General features: G+C 34.5%; 1 protein-coding gene across 1 annotated transcript; it reads left to right on the plus strand.

Annotated features, from left to right (window-relative positions):
• Window positions 1–7,672: 7,672 nt before the first annotated feature.
• LOC116775942 (histone-lysine N-methyltransferase PRDM9-like) lies at window positions 7,673–13,130 on the plus strand. Its single transcript, XM_032669004.2, has 6 exons — window positions 7,673–9,009; window positions 9,662–10,739; window positions 10,839–10,937; window positions 11,243–11,361; window positions 11,514–11,675; window positions 11,955–13,130. Exons 2-6 carry the CDS (start codon window positions 9,803–9,805, stop codon window positions 12,177–12,179), a joined length of 1,542 nt encoding a protein of 513 aa, XP_032524895.1. The 5' UTR covers window positions 7,673–9,009; window positions 9,662–9,802; the 3' UTR covers window positions 12,180–13,130.
• The last annotated feature ends 414 nt before the right edge of the window (window positions 13,131–13,544 follow it).

Genomic DNA, 13,544 nt, shown 5'->3' on the forward strand with positions numbered 1-13,544 from the left:
CAATTTTCTCTTGAAAGCAGTTACAATTCACAACACGTTTTTACCTGGACTCGGAGGAAAGTCATGAATCGTTTGCTCAACCATAGGGACAGAAGGGTCACGAGGCTGGGGAGTCCAAGGCTTTAAATAATTTTTTATTATGAAAAAGTATAAAAAACTTAAACTCTTATCAAAGGTATTACGCGACGGTGTCATAGTGTTAGTTAAATTGAATAATAGTAAACTTGTTCATTCTACACGGGTTTGACTCAGCACTCAGTAGTTCCGTGTGAAGAGACTTTTTAGTTTTATATTTCTTTTTATGAGTCGTGTCACTATTTGTTCACCCTTCGTTCGATGTAGTTGAACCAATTAATTGTCATTTAGCTTTAAAATTAAATTACGTCACTTGAATTTTTGTTTCACTGAATCAACCGACCGGCGAAATCATAATTAAGTAATATTGTAGTGTATATCGAATTATAAAAAAATATATTTTTAACAAAAATGAAAACTACTTACTAATAAATCATTGTATTATCATAATTTTGAAACTCATCATTTATTTTTCTTTGTTAACTCGGGGCAGGTAAGTTCACTAAATTCAAATCTTCATTCTGTGATCGCTATGTTGACAATTTTATAAAATTAGCAAATTAAGTAGATTAAAAGAAACCCTTTGTATCAAATTTATAAAAAATCTACAGATTTGAATTTCTAGTCAGGTAACAGTCAGGTCACAGTCGAGTGAGCCTATGCGTAGTTCAATTCATTGTAATGTAATAATTAATTATTAAATACATAAAAAAATATATTTTGCACGTTCTGTGATAGACAGTGAAAGAGTTTTGTAAATTATGTAGTTGAAAACACGCGAAGGTTACCTACTCTTATAATCAACAAAAAAAGAAATTTGAGTTAAGGCGAAAGAATTGATGAAAACGATCGCATTGTCACCAGTCCTCGGATTATCAACTTCGTTTGAGTTAAAGGAAAAGGGGTTGGAATAGTTCACCTGAATATAAGATCAACAAATAAAGAGTTGAAAAGACTTTACTGTTACATATTATTGATGAAGAGGAGTAAGGCGACGCTGGTTTAAGAAAGAAGAGTAAAATGCTTCATACAGAAGGAATACTTTGAATGCTGTTTCCAATAACACATAATACTGCGCGGCGGTTAATATAACGATATCCTAGTTATTTAAATAATTCATAGAGTTTCTTTGCTTTTTCCGTCCATGACTTATTTAATCTATTAAGAGAAGGAAGAAGACAGGAAAAGTGCATAGAATGGAAATTATGAAACTTTTTGTAAGTTGCTACTCGCCAGCTTCTTGTTTGACAGTCTCAGCGTTTATAGTAATCTCCGAAGATACGTGTACATGGAGGTGAGCACCATGAACACCCTCACAAGTCTCACTTCATACAAAACAGTTTCCCGTATCTCATTGAATACGCTACTTGTATTAGAAATAATAAAGTATTACACTTCGATATGACAAGCTTTAGGTATAACGGAAACGAAAACAAGGATAGCCCAAGCACATTTATACAAAATAAACCATATCAGCTCACTTGGTAATTGTTATAGTTATCAGAAGAAATAAAACAAAGCCTGGATACATTCCTGCTCGACGTGTTATAATGATCTCAATTCATCTCAACTATTCCATGATAAGAAATATTAATCACACAATATCTTATGTTATAAACAGTCGACAGTCGAGGACAACCTTCAGTCTTCAGTCGGAACTCGGATGTGGCTGACGGCTCAGTGCATTGTATCATTAATAATAAAATTAGGACCAGACGATGCGACTCACAACAACCAAGTATTAATTAATTATAAAATACTAAATCGGTACCAACGCCTACTCTTATCAAACCAAACAAAACATATAGCCTTTGTGTTATATTACCGAGTGTGCGTTTAATATGACACATTATAGTTTTAATCAATCCAAGTATCTCCCCTCCATAGAATATCAATAAACCTGTTAATATTTAAACTCATAAAAGTATGCTTCCTGCCGCTGACTGCTGTCTCAATTATTAGTAATTACAAAAATAAACTGAACCTCTGTACGAGATTTTGTAATTCTATCGAGCTCGCTTCTTTCGCTTGATTTATTTATGTAACAGAAAAGTGCATCTTAGAGATGTGACTGCGGCGGCTCGATATGGTCTCTAAATTTAATTCTGTTTCTTCTTTGTCGGTAACAGTGAACTTGTCATATAATCATATGACACTTGCATACCCGTCGCTTCTACGATAGTTATTATAACATATTAATATTGAGTTGGTCTTATTGAACAGTAACGACGTTTTTGACATATTTTCAGAGTCATCTGTAGTCTGAATGACTGCAATTATGATGTTAGCTGTTTTATACAGAACACACAGATTGTAATTATAATGCACATGTAGTCGGATAAATTGTGTACTATCGATTTCCCACAACTTTACAAACCGGAAAAAAAAATCATCAACAATCTTTAATTTAAGCACAAAATGTTTTTCTCTGTCATGAAACATATTTTTTTATAAAACTAATCTGACCTTTAGCTTTAATCAATGATTTGAACAAATAATTACATTGAGTTTTCAAATTTAACAGGACCAGTGCATAACTAGAGCAATTATTAAAAAATATAAATAACTAACGAAATCCCTTCACAGTAATCGATATCTCATGTATCGACACGCGGCCATCCCTCGACACATGTGGCACTTAATCATATCGATCGAAAGCCGCTGAAGCGACAAAAAACATTGTTTTTAATCTGGTTACTGAACTTTATAAAAAAAAGCTACAACATCTCGCACATGTCTACGAATGGGTTAAACTTAGACATTTTTTACTTAAATGTCATTTCATGAAATGGAAAGTTATTTAAGAAATTATGACATGTGGTAATAATCATGTTGTCATGCGATGCACGTGAGAAATACGTTTTTTATGTAAAGATAGTAACTTTGCGAGCTTTCGGTATTAATAAGCTCCTTGGAGATTATTAACGTCATAGGTTTACCCGACCGCGCGAACCAGAAGCGGAGGGTTAGGCTTATATATTGTAAGGTTGAATTGAAGGGATATCGATGAATAATAATTTTAAAGTTAAACTCATTTCCGTGTAAAGTTTGTCCGTTTGTTTGTTTGGTCCGTCTGTCAGTCCTTCTGATTTGTGATTATAACATGTAATTCACCAAACACGTTCACGTATCTTGAACATATAATTGCTGTCGTAGTTTTGGTTTCTGATTGTATTGTCTGATAGTTTTGGTTACTGCAGCAGACGCCCTCTCACAGGAGAACGTTGCATTTCCAGCAGACTTATAAAGGGCAAGGTGGTCTCCACACCTGAAGCTGTATCAGGTGTGTGCTGTCTACAAACTGTCAGGTGGGGCGTCCGGGTGGCTGTCACTCTATGTTGTAATATACACTTACTATGATATGTTTCAGTTATACCTGTAACTCGAAAGTAGTCACTGACGTATGTCTATATATGTTACTATAATAAAACATTCAAACATAGTTCTGTTGGTACAACAGACAAATTATTTGACCCAAGTTAATTTTATTTTATTTGATTTTAGTTCTCTGTTATGTCTTTATTACGTCTAGAACTCACGCTTTTATTATTTGTATCGACAATCCGCAGGTAAACCATAAAATAATAAAATTGTTGAAGTCTCTATAGTGTTACATGATGTATATTTTTACAAATTTCCCTAAGAATAAACCAAAACCGAAAGTGGATTTAACAAACATCGTAATGTAAATGAAATATTAAAAAAACAATAATATCTAGTTTTCAAAGAAAGTTTATTTATAATATAGTAGCATGTGGTGTGTTCTGTGTTCTGTGCTGTGTGCGTGCTGTGTGTGTGCTGTTTGTGTGCTGTATTGAAGATGGCCGCGATCACTTACTGTACGATATTTATTTCTGTTCTTAACACATGCGCGTGCTTATTATTGTGATGCTACCAACTCCGGGTCCGAGCAAACTATTACTGTATATTAATGTATTCCTTATAAATTTTAATTTTATTAAGAGATTTAAAAGAAATAAACTGGTTGTTTGTCTCTAACTCCTTGACTGTATTATATCATTCGTGTTTTTTATACAAAAGGTTATACATATTTACATTTTGATAAGAACATTTATTTTCAAGTAATTTTTTTTTTTGTAATATCCATATTTCATAACAGAAACAACGTGATAAGTATATTTTTGTGTGGATAAATAAAATACATTGTAAATTTTAACGCAACAGCGGCCCTCGTGTTGGTCGCCGCCGGCTCGCGACTGTTAATTTAGTGTACCACCGCGACGATCCCAGTCTCTCAAAGTGTTCGCCTTTCACTTATTGTTTAGGTTTAATACTAATCATAGAGAATGTCTCAAATAAACTTGCAACGATGCATTGAAATGCTTATAAAATAAATAGCTATGCATCATAGGCAAAAGAAGGAACAGAGCTTATCTGAACGAGAGAAATGTATGACAGAAAGAAACACGGATTCGGGTGTTGTTTTGTTTATTTTGCTCTACCTAATTGTTTCCTCAAGTCGCCTGTTGTTTCTACTTGATCTGGTTCTCGCTCTCGTTCTTAGCCGCTGCCAACTGTGCGGAGAGGTTTGGGAAGCTGCGATCTCAACAAGTGTAAGCATTTCCATCGTGTCCTAGATAATTATAAAAACAATAGTTAATTTAATACTGTCATTAATCAACTCCGTTCGTTCAGCCTTGAGATGAACGTGTCCGAAATAACTTCTTTTGATTTTACTCATTGATATACATACGCGTGGAGTCAGTCTAAATGTTAACAGAGAAACGTAGCTCCGCAGGCAGCTCCAGACGATCGTCGGGCTGTTCGTTGTCATATGAAAGCCTTACATTATAACTACGGAAAAAAACGGAGTAAAAAATGTAATTGACGTTTAGGATGGAATTATGTAAATAGGGTTGTTTTAAAATCAGATCGTGTCTGAGGTCTAGAACAATGAACCTGAGTTCTTAATATCGAATCTTTCATGATTTTTCAAACAAGAGATTCTGGGGACACTACAATGATGTGTATGAAAAAATAACTTAGAGCCGTTCCTTGTCGAGGTTGCTCTTATTGAAACACACTTCACATTCCCTAATCGTTACTGACTAGTCGTTCTCCGCTGAAAATGTGGATAATTTTTGTATCTCTGTGAGATAGTTTCCTGTCAATAGTAAACTAACATTATGTCATTCGAAAAACTCTTTAAAATATCTAGTCATAATATTTTGTAACTATTTTTCCTACTTGGAGAAATAACAGTAAAATGAAAATAAAGGAGCAGAAATAAATATAAGAAATCGTTTGTTATTGTTAGTAGATACTCGTCCTTATAATATACAGTGCGGACACTGTCTTATATATAAATATAAATAGTGTTTTTCGTCCAATAAAAGATAATTATAATACAGTCATCGGAAAAGTCATCTCCCAGTCTGTTTCACGGTGCTCAGCACTGTATTGTGTATAAGTTTCATTATGTATGTTGTATATATTAAATATATATTAAATCTTATGTATGTATGTACACGTGTCATACACACTGCTGACACGAGCCGGGGTCTTCACACACTCACCGGATGACATATGGTACAGTCAATATGATTGTATGAACCTGATGCCTTAAAATGTCTCTTATGAAAAGAAAACCACGAGATTAAAACGAAACCAACATATATCCTTGCTTATAATCTTTACTCGAATGCTTTTGTTTAAGAACCTAAAGTATCAATTTATATTATTTGTAGGCCAGTCTTTGTGAGAGGTCCAGCCTCCTCAGCACGAGATGCACCCTTAGTCTCGCTCGTTTTCGTCTTGTTTCATCTCGGATGCTGCTATTGATATTAAACAATAACATGTGTATTTTATGGAGGAACATTATATTAAAGATGTTTTTATTAAAATTATTATAAACATAACAAAAATAAGATTTTACTTTATTTAGTTTACATTAAACTTAATGAGGTACGCTACGTGTGACCGAAGTCTTGGCGCGTATGAATTAATCGAGTATTTAATTAATATTTAACAGTCTAACTCATTAAAATTATATATTTAAACATTTAACATAATCTAATATATTTTCTTTATTAAAATTAAATAAAAATTTTGAGGTAGAGTGGCTTTCACACATTCCGAAGTGTTGTGTTGTCGTTTGTGAACTCGGTGCAACATGTTTAGTAAATAGATTTAATTGTTTAAATATCCTTGACTTCTGTCAAAGATTACAGACTACACGTGTTGGAGATGTTTAGTAATAAACAGGAGAACGAACTTACTGATTACAACATTGTATTGACATTCGGTTGCTTGCACCGACCGCGACCACGCGCCAGCTATACAGATACGTCGCTGAACTGCCGATTACACTACTGACAACACACGACACACACGGGATGGTGACGTGTTGAGAACCTGTCGTAGAGGATAACAAAATATTTGGAAAGGACATAATAATACGAGTCTGCTCACACTCCAACATATAGAACGTTCCGTATAAAGGTGGAGCTCTCGTAAAGTGTTTATTTCTTTAAAAGTAAATAGGTTTCAGAATACATCTCGCTCACTGATTATTGAAATAGAATGTTGACCTTGTTGAAAACACTAGCAGATTAAATAGTTTCACGATGTGTGGATATGCCTGTTACTCGTTATTATGGAGTGACAGACGAACAACTACAAACTTTTTTAATTAAGAACCTCCTTTTCTGATGTCGGATTGTTAACAATCTCTTCGTGGTAAATTAAGGATTAATGTTTAAGAGGTTTCATTTAAAATCAAAACAGAATTTTGACCAAAATGTCTTATCAGAGGCATATTACGTTACCTACAATATTACGCTTCATAAAAAGTCGGTAAAAATCATTAATTTTTAGATGTATTATCAGTGTGGTACTAATTATAATTATAATTATCTGTATAATGTTAATAAGACGCGAGCGGCGACACTAACATCGATCTGTAAACAACGATCCCTGACGACTCATGACGACGTCAACAGTTATTTAAAAAAACTAAATAGGAATGGTTTTTTTCTGTCGGACACGTGTTTGTGCGTTTGTCTCCTTCGCTCTAACACATAAAGCAACGATCGAAGGGCCGCTCGAATTATTGATGGAAAAAGTTTGTTTTCGAAAAAGTTTTTACAACTCACTTAAATCATTATGATGCTGAAATAAAATATTTCTTAAGCTTTTTCCATTTTTTGTGTATTATATGTGTAGAGATGACTTTAATATCCCTGTTAGTGGTTCGTTACGGTGTATGTTTATTTCATGTTAAATGTCACACGTGAAATTATAATTATATTTTGTTAGTAGAACCTGCAGCAGTTTTGCGATAGCTACATTTGATTGTATCTTTATAGTATAGAATAACAATCAGAGTAACTTGTGCGTTGGAATACTTCGTTCCAACACATTGTTTTAAATCTATGTTTAAAGTCATTTTTTGATTCCACTTCTTATTGTATTTCACCGACATCGAACCTCGTCTCTGACGAAGGTAAGGAGTTCGGCATGTTAGTATTCTCACATTAATTCTATTAATACAAATCTCGTTCAATTAATTATGAATTATTAAAATTTAAAACTTTTCTTCGCAACCATGAAACACTTGAACATTGTGAACAAATTTTCTTATTGTTTTATTTGCATGAACCGTTCTTGGGAAATGTCTTTGCAAGAATTCCCTAAATAACAAACTTTTGCAATAATTTTCGCCACTATATTTATAAGTTTAATTTAATTACTTAACCGCCAAGAAGTTAAGCGCCCCGTAATCTTTCAGTAATACAAGTCACATCCAAATTTACGTTTTCTTAGTTTGTGTCTGTTTTATTTAATGAAGGAATAAAGAAATCTAATTTAACCTATTAATATCAGGATCAATAAATTCGGTTGCTGTCTTTAAAATACTCTCTCAGTCACTAACTATTCATTTTAACGATATGAAAGAGAAAAATAAGTTATACTGACAATTAATTACGTTGAATATGACATTTAGTCAGTCATCATTAAAATAAATTTACCATAACCAGCACTTGGAAATAGGAAGTGAAACCTACAAATAATACAAGATATGTGTCTGTAAGCGGACGATACGGAAAATGAAAGGCAATTTGTTGAGAGATGTTTAGTTTGAACTCTAAAATATGTTAAAAAAAATATCTCAAACTCTGGATTTATGTATATTATTATTGTAATAGCTGCTCCACCTGTTCCTGGCAATGAAGGTTTAGTTGGTGAAGGCAGTATCTCAGTTGCAGTCTACAGAAGGATTGATCGTAGACTGACTTGACTGAAAATATCTCCATGAGCAAGAAATAAAAATATAGGTGATGTTGGCGCTGTTTCAGATATATCTACATACATTAATAAGACAACTAATAGAACTTACAACTTGTTAAAGATCTATATTTGTTTATAATATATACTTATTTGACGTAATAAAGGCTCTATCACTAAATCAACACCTCTGTTAACGCTATAACAATCGAATTAAATTCTGATAAAAGCGACCCCAGAGAATATAATAGGTACAAAAGTCTTTTTAAGTTTCAGTCTGCAGACAGTGAATCTTTAAATATTCACCTTCAGACTTTAGCTTGGTAGAAAAAATCAGGTAGAAATCTAAACAGTAAATTATACTAAGAATGCTGATCTAAAATTTAATAATTGAACAGTTATGGCGCCAAAAGGTAGTAAATTTTTTAAAATTAAATGGTGATATTTCGTTTGCATCTCAAACCTTACTATCATAATAATAAAGATGTTTTTATGTCATGTACGTGGTGTGGTTACAGCACATGTGTCTCCAGTAAGTGTGTTTTTTCCTGTCAGCTCCTGTTATTCCCGAGTGACGTCCTGAACAGGCCGCTCGTGTCCTGAGACGTGCCCTATTCAAGTGTCATTCAGACAGTAACACGTTCCTTGGTTTTTTATTTTGTGAATTTTCACAATTTTCCGCAACTGGTAAGTGTTTTAGGCCAATTTATTAGAACATATTTTCTTATTGTTTTTTTATTTTTAATTAAAAACTGTCCTCAATTATAAACATTTTCAGTAGGCTTGCACGAATATTCGGTTACTATTCGGTATTCGGCTGGTTTTATTATATTCGATCCAATATCTGATATCTACATATTTACATCTTTTTAATGTGTTTTTTATCTAATATCTACAGCTTTTTTTGATGTGATATGTATTTTTACTTGTTATATATTTTACTCTACAAAAATAAAAGTCGTTTAAAATTTTTTATTAATATATTTCGTCTTTATTTTATTATTTTAACCCTTTTGGAACCTCAGGTCAAATTTTAATAACAAAATATAAAAAAAAATCCGTGTAAAACTGATTGAAGAAGCTATTTCTTCACTTCTTGAAATTTTTTATTTTTATTTTAACTGAGTTTGTTATACTTTTTATCGAAATAAAAAAGGTCATCCTATTGAAGAAGTCACACGTTATTTACTGGTAGTTTATTTTATTATTGCATATTATATTATAATACAAACTTAATTCCTCCATAATAATATGAGCCACAAACGACTTCCTTCCATCTATCGGTGACCGCATTTAACACGTGTGCGAAAATAATAGTAATTAAAATTATAATTCGCAGATGCTGGAGCCACGCGAGTTGGACGGAGAAAGTTTATTTTTATAATAATAGCTAACCATATGCGAGACACGAGCACTTGTAACACATCCACCTCAGGCACTCGGGATTACTGAACTTCGTCAGGCGAATGACCCTAGAGCCATGGCGGAATACGACCTCATGGCGTACGACCACGACATGTTCCAGGACCGAGGAGACGTCACCGACCTTCACGCTTACTACATGACGCAGTTTAACCTGGAACTAGAAAACGGGAAAGGAAAGCCGAAAAGTGACGGCTTCAAGTTTGGAATCGAAGAGAGCTTCGACTTCGAAGTTGTGGACAACTGGAACGGCTGGAACTGCAACACCAAAACAGACTTCGACATCATAGACGAAGTCATCGACAACAACGTCAGCGAGCAAAATATCAAAGAGGTACTTCTAGACCTGGACACCATTGAGTTTGATGATAACAGCTTCAAGTCAGCTTCTTGCGAAGGAAGTAAGAGAAGTGAAGCAAATTATGAAACGAACGACTACATAGACGACGAGTGTCTCATCGACGAGCTGTGCAGAGAGGAAGGAGAGTCGTGTCGTCTGACGCCAGACGTGTTTAGCGATGACTGCACCAACATCTTGAACAACGACACGCAGCTGCCATCCATAGAGACCGCCTTCTCTAAAAGATACGGAGCTTTTAACAACTTGGACAGTTATAACACACAAAATGCTTACGAAGCGAACCCATCTCAGAACACAAACACACCGACTGTCAGCAGTTTGGAACATTACAGTTATCCTAATAACATTCTTCACAACTTGGATAATCCAAAGAACTACGAGCTCCCGGACACACCGACAAGCTGCCAGGATTTTAATTTTGACAGAAATATTAGAAAAGTATCGATATCAGATTCTATCGAGAGTGACGTCCAGAGCGCCGGTTATTATGACGACAACTCAGAAAACTTAGACGAAGACGACCTGTTCATAAACCTCGATGACTTCGGAATCGCCTTTGAAACGGAGAATGAAGGAAACAACTGCGAAAAGAGCCATCACGCCGAGAAAAGAAATGACAAAGACAAAACTCAAGGTATGGAGAAGTATAAACGTCTCAGTTGAAATATTAAAGGTTTCATTTGTTATCCCTGAAGACTAACTATAAATCAACTTATGCTTATTTATGTTTCAGGCGAAAGGGTTTGTTTATGGGAGCACTGTTTTGAAAGATATCCAAATCAAAACACACTCGTGGAGCACATAGAGCGCGCACACGTCAACACTTACAAAGGTAAACCACACACACTACACACCTACATACCTACATACATACCTTCTAAAATTTTTAATAAAAGTCGTGTCATAAAAGAGTCCTGAGCTAAGCATGTGTTAAGGATGCTAATAGATTTCTTATATCAATGAATCATTTTTACACATTCAAATGTGATGACTGAAAGGGCAAAAATGTAACGTTGAGTCATCAGCGTCTCTTTAACTGCATTCTTGTTATTATGTTTCATGTTATAATATGAATATTTGGGCAGTTAGAGGATTTCGTCTCCAGGTTCTTTCTGTAAACGTATATATTATTTTCAGGTGACGAGTTCAGTTGTTTGTGGCGGGACTGTGCGCGCGGTCGCCGTCCGTTCAACGCGCGTTACAAGCTACTCATACATATGAGAGTACACTCGGGACACAAACCCAATAGATGTCATGTTAGTAGCAGCCCGTCAGTTGTATTTACTTAGACTTGTCACAAAACGTACCTTTATTAAAATGTAGCTTTTTTCCTTGAAACCTATTTATTACAAGCGGGACTTCAAACTATATCCCTCTTATAAACTAACGGTATCTCTTTATTATCCAGCATCCCGGCTGCGGCAAAGCGTTCTCTCGCCTGGAAAACCTTAAGATCCACGTGAGATCCCACACGGGCGAGCGACCCTACGCCTGTCCCGCTCCTCACTGCAGGAAGGCCTTCTCTAATTCCTCAGACCGAGCCAAGCATCAGCGAACTCACTTTAATGCCGTGAGTTTTTTTATCGGTTTTGAAGATAAAATTTTCCTAGATTTTATTTTATTTTTCATCGAAACATTTTTTCAAATAATAGTCAACTTCTTTCTTCATATGTCAGTCTCCCAGATAGGTTAACATTAATGTCATGGGAATTTCATGTTATATTGAAATCTTCACACATTTACGCATAAATGCATAGAGTTAATAGACATACGTTAATTTTTAGTCTGTGAATAATTTAATATACGGCTATTGTAAACTGTCTAAACAAGGATCGTTTTTGTTTGGCAGAGACCGTATGCGTGCGGCGCTGCAGGCTGTAACAAGCGCTACACGGACCCCTCCTCGCTGCGGAAGCACGTCAAGTCCCACCCGCATGCACCCCCTCGCGCGCGCCTCCCCCCGGCCAGGCCTCCTCCTCACGAGGAACAGCTTGTGCCGAGTTCACCCGCCAAACTCGACACACTCAGATGTATCAGAGACAAACTCACCGTTCCCCGACTACGGAACATGTAGGAACATCATGACATGATGAAACGGAATAAAGACGGTATTATTTGTAACGACGACAAGAGGAAAGCTGATGTTTATGAATGCTCTCAATGGTTATAGTAGAGAGAGCTTTCACGATATTGGATTTTTATATATTCGTATAGTAGGGTTTATTAATGTTTAAGGCTGTAGATACTCTTGCTCAATCCAAAGACTGTCTTCCACAGGCTCAAGTAGTTTAAGATGTTTTATACACAGTATCATGTTCTAAACACGATACACTCGGTTGGAGGGACGGGGTTCATAGGGACCAGTTCATAGTTCATATTGTTACGGATGAAAGTGCACTAATGTGTACTCTAGTTATATGAATTATATTTTACTGTTTATACAGAGCGCTAGTGTTTTCTAGCAATTTTGTGTATAACACAAAGCTTTTGTTAATTTATTTGTTTTATGAACAATATTATAAAATAGTTTGTTTCTATTGTTGTTCTAGTAACACCTATATTTGCTCAATAGTTTAGAAGTGTTTTAAATACAATATTACGATTGTTTAGTTATATTTTGTTTATTGTACATTTATATTTAATATGAATTATCATTTAGAGGGATTGTTCTTGTCACATGATATGTGTCATAGAAATATTATTATTTTATATTGACGAACATGGCAACGGATCTTAAATTGTCTTCCAAGTCTATTTTTATATATCCTAAGTATAAAACCAAATAAAAATATTTTTATTTAGCTTGTAATGATCCACGTACTTATGAATTGTCACAATTTTTAGTTTTAATAAAATCATTGAGACAATGTACAAAGTTGGATGCTTTCCAAAGAATCTCTTTCGTTAGATTAGTTTTTAAGAATGTTCCATGTCAGATCTCGATTGACTTATGATAGTTTAAGGTGAATGTGTTGACACTGTGTCCACAGTATTTTAATACTTTGATACATTCTTAATAAATTCTAACGACGAATATTGCTGTCAGTTTTATTTTTATAAAGTCTTTCTTATTATAAGGGGTTTCTTGAAAGTTGCACTTCTATCTATCATAGTCTATCTTACTGTCGGAATGTATTCCGGTTTTAAATATTATCAGATCAACAAAAGTTCCTTGCAAGAAAGAGTTTTATGGATCGTTTAATGAAATTTAAAAACATGTAAGTGCTGAAAAAAATAAAACCTTCTTTAAATCTTTCACCCACCTACTTCTCCAGCAGAGGCCCGACCTTTTAAGGAATTCTTAAATCCGTTTATGCTCAAATTTTAGCAGTAGGTCTAAGAGAGGACGGGACTAAATAAGACTACACGTTTTAAAATATATTAATTTTTCTTATGTCACATATGGGTAGTTCATGTGACTTGAAAACTGCATTTCTGC

The sequence above is a fragment of the Danaus plexippus genome, chromosome 24, assembly GCF_018135715.1.
Source record: "Danaus plexippus chromosome 24, MEX_DaPlex, whole genome shotgun sequence".
Taxonomy (NCBI): Eukaryota; Metazoa; Arthropoda; class Insecta; order Lepidoptera; family Nymphalidae; genus Danaus; species Danaus plexippus.

Excerpts from the sequence above, each read along its gene's own strand:
- LOC116775942 (XM_032669004.2), top strand. The coding sequence starts at position 9,803 with ATGGCGGAATACGACCTCATGGCGTACGACCACGACATGTTCCAGGAC. Across the intron at positions 10,740-10,838 it reads TGACAAAGACAAAACTCAAG|GCGAAAGGGTTTGTTTATGG; the intron begins GTATGGAGAAGT and ends TTTATGTTTCAG. Across the intron at positions 11,362-11,513 it reads ACAAACCCAATAGATGTCAT|CATCCCGGCTGCGGCAAAGC; the intron begins GTTAGTAGCAGC and ends TTTATTATCCAG.